At 36.4% G+C, this 13449-nt stretch overlaps 1 protein-coding gene across 3 annotated transcripts in view; it reads right to left on the bottom strand.

Moving 5' to 3' along the window:
* The window catches only part of LOC110105609 (DNA-binding protein SMUBP-2), a 57171-nt gene that overhangs the window by 18387 nt on the left and 25335 nt on the right, over positions 1-13449 (bottom strand). For all 3 annotated transcript variants that reach the window (XM_020835184.2, XM_020835182.2, XM_020835183.2), the window contains exons 3-4: positions 10096-10379; positions 6083-7114 (exon numbers count right to left, since the gene is read on the bottom strand). In XM_020835184.2, coding sequence (XP_020690843.2) covers positions 6083-7114; positions 10096-10379 — 1316 coding nt within the window. The remainder of the gene's footprint in view (positions 1-6082; positions 7115-10095; positions 10380-13449) is intronic.

Genomic DNA, 13449 nt, shown 5'->3' with positions numbered 1-13449 from the left:
AGCCCAAGGGAAGTTAAAACCAAAATTTAGGATTTGATTTGACCCCCCCCCCCCCGCCTACATCAGACTCCCCAACTTGAAAAACTCATCTCCTAATGAGTTGTCTTTGGATTTGATTCGAGGAGACGGTGGGAGTGCATCTAACTCTTGAATCTTTGCCTCGAATTTCTTCAGGATTTCTTCTTGCTCTTTCTCGAATTGTTCTTGAAGATATTTCTTCCTTTTCTAGTATTTCTCATCACATAAGAACATTAGATATTGGATTTTATACAACTCATTTTGTAGCGGATCTATTGAACTTTGTTCCGTTGGAACCCATCTATCCAATGGAATTTGGACTTCTCGATCTTCTGGCTTGCTTCCTCCTTTGACTGAATCAATCTTTTTGTCTTTTTCCATTTTTCTAAAAAAAAGACTCAATAAGAAACTTAGACTCGAAGAAAGAAAGACTCTACCTAAAGAAATTTAGACTCACATGACACACAACAATTGATATGACTCACCAAGACTCATTCGACAACCGAGATAAGAACTTGCTCTGATACCAAATTTGATGCACGCAAAAGTAAGCAAAAAAATTAGGAGACCCCTAATTTTTTTGCTAGAAAAAATATGACCTTACTAGGATAAACAAAATTACACAAAATAGACAAAATAAAAATTTACTATTATAAAAGGACTTATAAATGACACATACTAATGACGCATACAAACTTTGACATAAAATCCTAAACTTGCATTCCTTGAGAAGAAAGATACTGATGGCGTCGATCTTGCGGAGAGAAGAAGGGATAAGAGGCCGAGACGAAAGAGGAGAAGCTCGCAAGCTTTCCTTGAAGGAAGAAGAAGAAATGGACAAAGCTCTCAAGCTTTTCCAAAAACCTCAGTTTTTCTTACTCCAAAAATTGCATTTTTCACCTCTTTTAACGATCAAAAACAACTTCTATATATAGGCAAAAGAAGGCACTAGCTCTCAAAAATATACTTAATACCTTAATTAAAAATAAGAAATGGAAGGCCAAAAGCCACAACACAACAGCCCCAAACGGTATAGCAAAACAGAGAAGGAAGCCCACGGGAACCAAGCAGAAAAGCCACGAAACCGAGCAGCCAGTCGTAGAACCGAGCAGCCAGCCGCGAGAACCAAAGGGGCAAAGGCACGGGAAAACGACCCAGCACGAGAAACCAACAGCCAACCACGGGAAACCAAGGGACAAGGCATGGGAAAACAGCCAGCCAGCCATGGGAACTAAAGGGCCAAGCACGGGAAAACCAGCAGCCATCCACGGGAACCAAAGGGCCAAAATCCACCATAATGAGCTTCCACTAAACTTACATAAATGAGCTAAACTTTTACTTCAATAAATGAACAAAAAACAAGCGCATAATGAGCTAAATTTCAGTTCAAAATATTAATGAGCTAGCAAGCCCAAGGGAAGTCAAAACCAAAATTTAGGATTTGATTTGACCCCCCCCCCCCCCCCCCCGGGAAAAAAATTTAAGATTTAATTTGACCCCCCCCCCCCCCTACCTACATCAGAAGTGCATTTAAGACGTACAACAATGTCATTTGTGGTTCAAAGGTGTTGTACACGACCAATTATATGGTTTTAAAGGCATGACATGACTAGTTGTTGCCTGTGAATTTTAATTTGATTAAATAAGTGAATTTGTAACACATGAGATTTGATTATAATTAATGAGCTTGTTGGCATGGGAGATGACTTTAAGTTTAAATTGCAATTGGGCTTTACATCCATTGAAAGGCTCATATGTGGGACTTAATAATCTCGAGGATAAGAAAAGCCTAATAATGGATCTTATGATCTTTCCCCTATAGCTAAGGTGAGACGATTAATTAAATTTGTAATGAGGAGCCTTGTTAGAATTATATTGATCTCATTAATTAAGATATATTATAGCATCTTTATTGCAAACTTGGCTTAGGGTTGAGTCTTAAATCATTAGAAAGGCTTAAGTTTTAATTTAATGAGTTTGTTGACTTTATGTTACGCTACAATGATAGGAACATTGTACATCATTTAAGTTTTTTTTTACTTGTGTTTGATGATTAAACATGATTTGAAGTCTGAGAGTCATTCATCTATTTGTGAGTTGCTTAGAAGGTCGGGGTTACAGTCTTGGCTTTCAACATGCCCACATTTGAACCTTATGACTAGGATGTTGGAGTAAGCCTAATAGTAGGCCTGATGATTTTGCCTTGTAAGCAAGACAACCCAATACTGGCAACTCATCATGATCCTTAAATCAATTAAGAATAAAAAAATTAGACCCATGTTCTTAGTTATATAATCAATAGGATTGTCATCACGATTCTGAAGATAAGACTAAGGGGTTTTATTATCATTTGGATTACTTAGATGTTTATTGAAGTATCTGGTGTATATTTAAGATCATTTGAGAGCCTAGAGTGCATTACCATCCTAGAGTGCATTGTCTGCATTACCATCCTAGAGTGCATTGCCATGCTTTTGAATTCAACATCATGATTATCAATGTGCCAACACATGATTTGTGTTTATGCATTATTTGTATAAGTTAATAAGGTCCATTGTAGGGTTTGAGTTCTTAATTATCTTTGATATCATCTAGATGTTTATATATTGCATATGACAACATACTTGACTTAAAGTTAACCATAGTACAAACTGGAAGCCTCCATATTCATATATCCTGAAATTGAATATGATGGAATTTTCTTAATCTGTATGTATTTTATTTTAAGTTCCTTTTTGTTTACTATTTGTTCTTTTTTAAACTCAAATAAAAACCAAATGCATAAGCATTCCTTCAACGTGCTTCCCTTCTTGCTGGTTGTTTCAACGATGACATCAACTAACGTGCCTCCAATTAGAGGCCGTGAATATGTCATCAATGTTCGAGTATGACAACCTTACCTACCGCTATCTAATGATAACAAAGTTACTGCTAGGTTTTGGTAGCATAGCCGTTGATGGCTAGCAATCATCTCACTAAAACTGAGCCGAAGGTCAATTGAGGGAGACAAACACCAGTTTGCTAAAAAATTAATGAAGTGAAAGTCTACAAGATTTGACCAGATAGAGGACCAAAGGCATGAAGGACTTTAAAATTGTGGCCGTGAAGATCAACAATGTGTTCTTCAAACTACTCAGATCAAAGTTCAATGATTTTATAAAATATTAATATACATTTTTTTTAATATTAATATACATGTATTTTATTTTACGTTCTTTAATTAGGTTTAAGCTCAGCTTTGAACTTGTTAGAGAAAACAAATGATAAGCTTGAATATTTTAGTAGTTAGCTTGACTCTATTCATTTACAACTCTAATTTCAATTGTTTTAATTAACAAAATGCAAGACTATAATGAAACTTTATATCAACTTTCGTTTGAAATATGATTGTCATTTCAAAAATATATTTGATGGACATTTGTATCAATTATAATAAGTGATGAAACTCAATCTATAAGTAATTCTCATGCTAGATGATGCGACCAAAAAATATAGGTGATCCTATATCTCTTGATCACAAAAGACACGACGGACTTCTACGGACGAAATTGACTAAAGACGAGAAAAGAGACGAACAAACTCTTACATTTCAATTTAAACTAAACAAAAGAAAACTTACAACAATACAAATGACTCTTGCAAACAAAATGACGACGACTCAAACGAGACACCCTAAAGTTACTGCACTTAGAGAAGAAGGATACAGGTGGAGCGGCACTTGCGGAGAGACGAAGAGATTAGAAGCCCGAGAAGAAAGGTGGAAAGAGCCTGCAGGATTTCCGGAGGGGATGAGAAAGAAGGGTGGAAAGAGCCCGCAGGATTTCCAAGCAATCCGCCGGTTAACAGATTTTTTTCCAAAAATCAAATATCACATAACTATTTAAAACATTACAATACCCCCCATATATATAGGTATGAAAGGGAATACAAAGAGACACATTACATTAATTTTAACACAAGAAACTAAGCATCAAAAGCATTAAATACTCTTGCTTTTTATGGAAATCAACCCAAAGCCAAGAAACCGAAGAGCCATCCACGGGAGCCAAGGAGGCCGACCGAAACCGGGAAGCCATGGCCTCGGGAAAGGAGTAGCCGGCCGGAATCTCAAGAGGCATGGCACGGGAAACGGCAACCAAAGGAGGAAGCCAAGGAGCCATCATAAAAAGCAAGTCTTGGAATTCCAAAAGCTAGTTTGGAATTCCAAAAGACATCATAACTTAAAAAGCATAAAAAGACATTTAATATAAGATAATAAATGAACTAAAATGTTAGCTAATAATGAGCTAACCCTTAGTTCAATAAATGAACTAAAGATCAGCTCATAAATGAGCTAAAATTTCAGCTCAAATGGATTGAGCTAGTAGACTCAAGGGAAGCCAAAATTTGATTTATTTTGGATTTGTGTTGACCCCCCCTTTGTCTACATCACTAGAGATGTAAATGACATGATCTTATGTTCTAAGACTACAGAAGCCAATGAGCTTAAATAAATAACTCCAAAAGAAAAAAAAAATCAAATTCATCTAAATGGCAGCCCATGAATAAGATCCAGAGAAAATTCCCATGCTCACTAGGAATCACACTGCTATCGCAAAGTAATTCCATTATAGTACCACAATTCGGCATTGATACATGATCATGATTAATCCAACACAAAGGGATAACTACTTGAAACCCAAACAACCAAGGTAGGATCAAGCCCATAGCGACTTGTGGCAGATGAGTCATTCTCCAACAACTCACCTTAGTCGACTAGCCAAGGTTCAGTAATGACTCATTTGATCTTGCAAGAACAATTATTAAACCAAATGTGGCACCTCAAGTGAACTCCTAATTTGATCGGTTGGATTTAGAAGACAGTTAGGTATGAGATATTTGAACATAATACAAATGGACGTTAGTCAAAAAATAAACCAAAGAGGATCTATGCGATAAAATTTTCTGTGTAAACTCAAATCACAGCAATCGTATTGCTTGGTAAAAGTCCAAACAACCATCACGGAGATAATCCAAGCAAGAAGTGCTAAGAACAGCTAAGGGCATTGTTGTTTGTTGATATTAGGTAATGGTGGTTGCTGAATTTTGCTAAAATGCTGTCGCAGTCGCTGAAAACAGCCGACAGTAAGAAGACAAATTCAGTAATTGTTATTGAATTAAGTTAAGGAAAGAAGGAAGAGAGCTAAAGCAAGTAGTGGGTTGAATGAGAGATTTTGTAGAGGTGGTGTACAAAAGGAAAAGAATGCAGGATCTAGGAGAACTAATTCCTAGCAATGTGAGTACCCAAACGAGATCAACCTCAAATCTAAAAGTTGGAAATACTGATTCAACCTTAATTTAAAGAGTTGTGAGTGTGCAAAAGCCTATAATCATCATATAACTTGCCTAAAATATTGATCAATAAACAGAACATGAAATGATATTTTGTACAGTTATGCTTATTATAGAATTTCCATGTTATTCCCAATTGATTACAAACATATTATTATTTCTTATACATTACTTATGTATTTCATTGAGCTCTAGCTCATTAGCAGTGGTTGTACTATAGAAAAAGGGAAGGAGTAGGTGGAGTACTAGATAGGATGATTGATTTCCCTTTTTGTGTACATACATTTTGGTTTACATAGAGGTCAAAGTAGAAGTAGTACAAACACTTTTGGATATGTAAATGTTATTTAAATGTTTACTAAAGTTCTGTATTTTACTTGTTTACTATATAAGTTTAGATGTGTTTAAATATGATTCCAGTTATAAAATATTAATTCCAGTTTTAACTTTTGTGAAACTTGAAATTTGAAAGAGTTTGAATGGACCATTTCCTATTCAATTGGTCCTGATAGAAGTAAGTTAGGATGGGTGTTAGTAAGATATATCTCTATTCATAGTCTCCCTCTTTGTCACACTCTAGATTGGCTATGAGGAGGTCAAAATGAGGTGTGACAAACATAATATGAAAATGTTAGCACATTTTCAACAAACATGTGGTAGCAATTAAGATGTCATTTGTAGTTAATATATCACTGTTGATTCAAAAAAAGAAGATACTAAACTTAAAACGGACCTTGACAAATGGGGAATCAACAAGAAGATGTGAGGCAACTGATGCAGAAGACTCCAGCGTTCCACCATACATCTCCTTTGATGCCCAACTGCAAATTGCTTCATGCATTCGATATTGAACGGTTAGTTTTGTCACCAGAACACCATCATGCAAAGCTGATGCTCTCTCCAGTAGAGAAATGCCAAGTCCACCATCCATAGCACTCTTAGAGAGAACCACTGGAGCAAGCTGGCATTGATCACCAGCTAGTATGCATCGTTTTCCTTGCAAAATTGGAATCCAGCAGGACGGTTCAATAGCCTGCCCTGCTTCATCAATAACAACCAAATCAAAGCTGTCCAATCGTCTAATAAGAGGATCGCCACAACCTGTATTAGTAGAAAGTACAACCTGAGACCTTGAAAGCACTTCCTTTATCGTATCTCTTTCTTTCCTTTTCAAAGTCTTCCCGAGCTGTTTTAGAAGCTGACGTATTCCAGCTGCTAGAGAATCATTCTTTAAGCAATGCCTGAGATCCTTCCTTAGATCTGACTTCCGCCTCTCAAACTCCTTTTTAAAAACTGCAAGCTTGTCGTTCACAATCTGCCCCAAAGATTTTGAGGCAACAGACGCAGATATTCGAGCAGGATTTCCAACTCGTACAATGTTCAGCTCCAAGTTTGAAAGCCTTTCCACCATGTTATCCACAGCTGCATTTGTAGGAGAGGTCACAAGTACACGTTCACCTTGTCTAACTGCTAGACTAACCAGTTTTGTGAGCAGACCCGTCTTTCCAGTACCAGGAGGCCCTTGTATTACCAAGAGAGGTCGCTTCTTGTTCAAACCTAATGTAATAGCTCTTATTTGAGAATTATCAAAACTCTCCTCCCTGATTAAAACATCAACATCTGCTTCACTCCATTCAACAATCTTGTTCTCCTCCAGCCAAACTAAATCTTCTTTTTCTCCAAATAGAGTAGCCACCACTGCAAGTGAAGGATTCTTTTTATGTAAACCACTCTTCTGGAGAAGCATTAATGCTTCACAATTGCGCTGCCAGATCGGATGCACATGGAATCAGAGCATCATCATAAACATTCGGGTACAATACTGACTTACAGAACTAAATGGAGAATTCACCCAAATAATTTTATATTGAGAGAACAACGAAAGTTTCATGAGTAATTAAACGAAGTATTAACACAAAATCATATATTAATAGAACCATAAAGTAAATTAGACAGCTTATTGTAGCATAGGAAATTCCTTTTATCTAACTTTTAAACTAATAATCATAATCATCATCCTTAGTCTTATCCCAAATACCTGAGATAAGGTAAAATACCTGAGATAAAGTAAATGATAATGATGATGATGATATATGAGGAGTTAACTCTATTGTGCAAGTCTTCTTGTGCAATTTTAGCCTTGTTGCATCTTACCTGTCATTTCCCTCCCATTCTTTTAAAATAGCTCTCCTTGGATGCTTTACAAGTGCATATCTGTAGTTGATCGTTGTACAATGTTTTTACCGCGTATCTTAATCATAGTTTAAAATTGTGCAATTAGAGGTGCGCCTCTGCGCAATTTCACCCCCAGGCGCCTTATTGCTTAAGCAATTCTGGGACTAAGAGAGGCGTACGTCTCATAGAACCTGAGGTGCGCCTTCAGAGGCGCAATTGCACAATAACATGAGAGGTGTACGCCTCAAGCAAAATGGGTCCCACTCACTTAAGTGCCTAATCAAATACCCCATTCATTTCTCCCAAGCGTCCCTCGGCCGACCCGAAGTGCATGAAGCCGCAAAGCCCCCCAAATGAAGAGAAGAAATTGACTTTCAACACTCATAATGAACTCCCTTGTGTATATTATGTACAACAAGAGATTGAGGAACAAGGGGTTGAAGGATGATGAGGACCCTTTGATGAGTGATGATGTGACGTCTGATAATGAGTGGTTCATAGATGATGAAACAGATTTACCATTATCAGACCTGCAGCTAGAGGATCTAAGTGTGGAAGTCTTGAGGGGCGAAGGGGATCAAGCGAGCACATCCACTAGTACCACACCACACACATCCAGTAGTACTGCAGCACAACAAGCAAGCAAAGGTATCTCACAATTTCTTATGTGCTATTACATTTAAAATATATGTAATTAACAACACATTAATCATTCTTATTAAACAGGGAAGAGAAGAGTGGGTAAGATTGAAGATGATGAAGATTTGACATTCATAGATACAATTGGAGATGAAGATGCCTCCACTGAAGACCCATTTAGTGATGGGACATGATTGAATTTTAGATGTTCTTTTTTATTTGTACTTTGGAAGTTCTGATAGACTTCAATTTGTATTTTTGTACTTCGAATTATGCTATAAGATACATATATTGCATCTATTTTATTATTTTCCACTAAGTTCACTTCTTATTTAGATGTTTTAATTGTATCATAGACTTTTACTGTTATTTACCTGCTAGAATACTTAAATTCGCATTTACGTAATTCTTCGTCCGTGAGGCTTACGCCTCGCCTCACGAACGAAATACACCCCAAGGCTTATTTACGCAATTTTAAACCTTGATCTTAATAGAGGCTACTCCTACTTTCTATCTAATATTCTAATATAATTATTTCTCGTTATGTTCTTCCTAATTTTGCCATATAACCATCATAACATTCTCATTTATGTTGTATTGAACTTGACCATCTAACTACAGTAGACACAAGTTAATCACTTAAATGAAGCCAATTATATACCTATAAATGAAACAATGTCATAACTCAAATAATGGTGAATTAAAAAATTTTTCCCGATGCATGTTTTAGACTTGGCTGCCCTTCTCAACTTTGTTTAACACGCCATCTTCAATTTCATTTTGGACGCAGCATCTCTCCAACCATAATATTATGAACAAGTTTGAATTGAGATGCACATCACTCAATTAGCACTCAATCGTCAAAATAGATACAATAGCATGATGATTTTCTTCTAGAGAACAATATGACAATCAAAAGCCTCCAAGAGAAAAAGAAGTATATTATCTATGAATGGGGATAGACTACCATCCTTTCGGACGGATAGAAATCTTGTCTAGAAAATAGTTAGAAGCATTGATATTATAAATTAATAATAAAAAACTACCTTTTAGCAATTTTACACCTCAACCATTCAAAAATTTAGATGAAGGGTGGAACATATATGAGGAGAAAGGCGTTCATTCTTCTAGAAAGTTGATAGTCTAAAGGCTGATAGTCTATATATATATATAAACACACGAACACAATTTTTGCACTTAAATGACATTCACATGACCAAGGTTTAAAATTGCGTAACTGCGCCTCGAGGCGTTTTTCGTCCGTGAGGCGAGGCGTAAGCCTCGAGGCGGTCTGAGGCGTAAGCCTCACGAACACAGAATTGCGTAAATGAAAAATTAAGGATTTTAGCAGGAAAATAATAGCAATATTGGAAAATAAGAAAGTAGATGCAATAAAATTATGTCCCAAAGTACAAAATCACAAAATATCAGTTTAACAAAACTCCCAAAATACAAAAAACATATAAAATGAAATCATATCCCATCACAAAATATCAGTCTTCAAGTGAATCTTCTTCTCCAATTGTATCTATGAATGCCATGTCATCTTCATCTTCAACATGACTCACTTTTCTCTTCCCTGTTCATTAAAAGAAAAGATTATTAGCATATTAATTGGATGAACCACTCAATTGCGCAATTTTAAACTATGCACATGACGCAAGTATTGCTGAGAATTCAATCGAATGCTCTTTAATTCAAAACTCTTGCACACTGAATGAAAAGAACTCATCAGATCAAATAAGCTCATTAAAGTTAAAAAAAAAAAAGCAACACAGAAAGAACATCTGATGGAAAAAGAACATTTTTTTCATGAGTGCAAGGCTATAAATACAAACAATCGTAAACATCCAAGTTTCAGCTTAAAAAACTTTGGCTACTGGTTAAAGGCATATGGATAATTTTTTGTTTGTCTTTATTTTTTTTTTTTACCTCATATGTTAGTGCATCAGCCAAACCGTGAATGCGGTCTATACGAACACTCTTTCCAAATAACTTTGAGAAGGTAGGATCTCCATGGCGAGATTCAAGTGCCACAGTTATACTGCATCCATCTTCACCTAAATTATTAACAAAGCCTTGCATGCAAGAAGTCGCTCCAGCACCCCTACTATTGCATGTTCTCACACAGACCATATCACCAGGTGAGAGAGTTGTAGGGGGCAACCTATTGCTTCCTTCAACTCTAAATAATACTAAATGCATGCCTCCAAGTCCTGTAGACAAAGATCATGAGAAAATTAATCATAGGCGGATAAAATGGGAAAATGTAGAGAAAAAAGCCATGCAAAATTCTAATAGCTGAATAAATGTGAAGTAACATGACCTCTGGCTGAAGGTACTTTAAGCTCTCTTTTGTTGTGGTTCATATATGCAAGGAATATAAAATTCAATAATAGTCACAAGTGCCCGGGTAAAGAACAGTTAAAAGATGCTCATTGTGCCAGTTGATAATAACACTCAGCGGAATTTGTCAACGATATAAACTTGAGAGCATGAAACGAAATAAGTTGAAGGCGGCCACCCATTTCACACGAAACAGCCCCTAAAACTCCATTTTTTTCCTTTCGGCCCCATCTGACATTCTTGTTTGTTCGAAGCAATTTCTCTACTGATTTTCTTCATTTCTATGGCAATTTAAATGTGAACCTTCATCTTTTTTAACATTTTCAATCACTTTAAGATTTCATCTATTGGATTTTTTTTTAAAATTAATTTGAAGTTTTTATATTTAGATTTTTTTTTTGAAAATTTCTTTAGATTTGATTTTTTTTCATATATTTCTAAGTTACGGGCTTAGAAAAAATTGATTAAATAATTTTCAATAATTTATTGAACTCAATTTAGCTTATATGGTCAAATTGGCTAAATTAGCCTAAATGGTCGATTCATAAAGCAAGAAACGGTAATTAAACATATTGGCTTGTCCAAGGGTTTAGAGTATAATGATACCCATAATTATGTGGGCTCCGAAAATTCGGCCCCGGCCTCTGCCCGCGTTGATTGCTTTTTCTTCAGCGAGGGAATTTTAACGGAATAAGTTCCGGGATAAATTTTGGAAGGCAAATGAATTTGTAGATAATACACTGCCCAGAGATTTTGCCCTCATTTTGTGAGGACTTTATGATCTGAGTTCTGATTTCCTATAGGCGCAAGCCCCTATAGTTAATTACCCCTCCCGATAACGAGAGAGAACTTTCGATTAAGGCTAGTCGTCAATCAGATATGTAGAATATACATGTTATCTGGCATATAGTAGCAGCACGGATATAGGTATTTTAAGAGTTTGGAGATTTGAAAAATTGACATTTAAAATAGAAATTTCACCATCTTTCACTTAAAGTGAATGGTGGGGGAATGGATGATGGATCCGATCCAGATCCCATGGTTCCGTCGTCCCGGCCATCATGGACCCTGGTCTACTTAGTCAGAGGATGTAGTCGACCCAACCTGACAAAAGGATCCTTGTCGGCAGTCATGGATTGCTTCATCCAAGGGGACCTTGTTGACCTAGGTTGGATATTTGCCTAAGGAGACAAATTTGAATCCACCTTAGCTAACAGAAGGCTTTGTACCCTATCGATCATATTCTAATGATTTATATCTCAAGGATTTGATGCCAATAAGAAACTTATTGACTGTAGCCATAATCGGTATTTCGTGGTGCCATTTGGCGGCAAAACCACTCGATTCAGAGGGCCCCGGGTCATAACCGTTTATCCTGCGGTGCCATTTGGCGGCAAAATTACCAGTTAGAGAATACGTATCACGTCCTTACTAACAGGAGATTATTTGAGAATGGATCCTAGTGATATTTTTGACTAGGCATTTAGCTCTATGTGAGCTTAAGTAAATTTCAATTTGTCCATCTCGACAAACTATTGCGGAGAGTGGATGGATTTGCTTTAAGTGTTTGGATGGTTGATTTTTAATTTTAAATATCTAGATCTGGATAATTTGGGTGAAATTTGGATTTTTTTGGATTATGGACTTTATGGGTGGCATTTTGAAATACTGGAAATGGATCCCTCCGGTTGAGATTTTCATTCAACACGGCCATCATCAGGGCGTTTTAGGGTCATTTCCATTTGATTAAACTATGTCGACCCTATCAATTTGCCGATAGGGGATCAGGTTTCATACATTTATTAGTGAATTCATATTGTTATGAATGTATTAAGATAAATATATCCATTGCCACCTTCGTATATTTGTTGGATAGTTCGAACACTATCGACTCCTATTTATCCGCATAGAAGGATCGGGTATGAACTTGAATTCACTTATTGACCCACGCAGCATCCCTAGATGTCACGTGTGTGTGCCAATAACACGCTTGTCAAGGCCCATGCGGGTGTTTGGGGGCATTTAATAATTATTTGTAGAATCTTGTTGACTCCTATCTACCTGCTTAGAAGGATCGGGTTCAAATTTATTGATCCGCGCAGCATCCCTAAATGTCACATGTGTACCAATAACACCCTCGTCGGGGCTCATGCAGATGTTTGGGTTGCATACCCCCTTTTAGTGTACATATGTGTACACAAATTACGATGCATGTGTGGGGGTACTTTGAATATTTGTAAACACCTTTTGTTCGCTTGTATGAATGTTGTGGATCCAGTGGCGATTTATCTAGATGTCATGAGGCATCTCCTTATCTTGATGTTGACTCCCCTTTTCTCATTCATCGGGGAGGTTCTTCTTGAAACTCATGACTGCTACCTCGTACTAACAGTTTGTTGTTTCCATTGCATATCGAATCTTTCTGGATGTAAGGAATCAATGCCTTTTGACTGAGATCAAGTGACTGCTGATTATGAGATGGTCTAGCATCCACTACATATCATTCATCGTCACCTTTGATCAGACTTCTATACAACAACAACAACAACAACATCAAGCCTTTATCCCACTACTTGGGGTCGGCTACATGAATCCTTTTTCTCCATTGTGTCCTATTAAAAGCCAAATTCTCGTTTAAATCTAATAAAGGAGTCCTCCTATCATTATATGCTATATGTAAATTAATGGATGATTTTTTTCATTGGTTTTATGCTATATGTATTTGGGTTTTGTATTTTTTTTTATAAATTTTGTCATTTTTTGGTATTTATCTTTGTCTTACTCCTATCATTATATTGTTATAATATTTGTTTTATAAAAAATAATAAAATTAAATCCATAAAAATATTAGAAAATTGAACCTTAAATAAATATATGCCAGAAAAGCTTGAAAACTGATCTGGTTTATTGCTTGGTTCGACTGCTTTTGGTCTATTAAAG

Source organism: Dendrobium catenatum, unplaced genomic scaffold (assembly GCF_001605985.2).
Source record: "Dendrobium catenatum unplaced genomic scaffold, ASM160598v2 fragScaff_scaffold_1056, whole genome shotgun sequence".
Lineage (NCBI taxonomy): Eukaryota > Viridiplantae > Streptophyta > Magnoliopsida > Asparagales > Orchidaceae > Dendrobium > Dendrobium catenatum.
The sequence above is the reverse complement of the archived record's forward strand: the minus strand, read 5'-3'. Positions and strand labels throughout refer to the sequence as shown.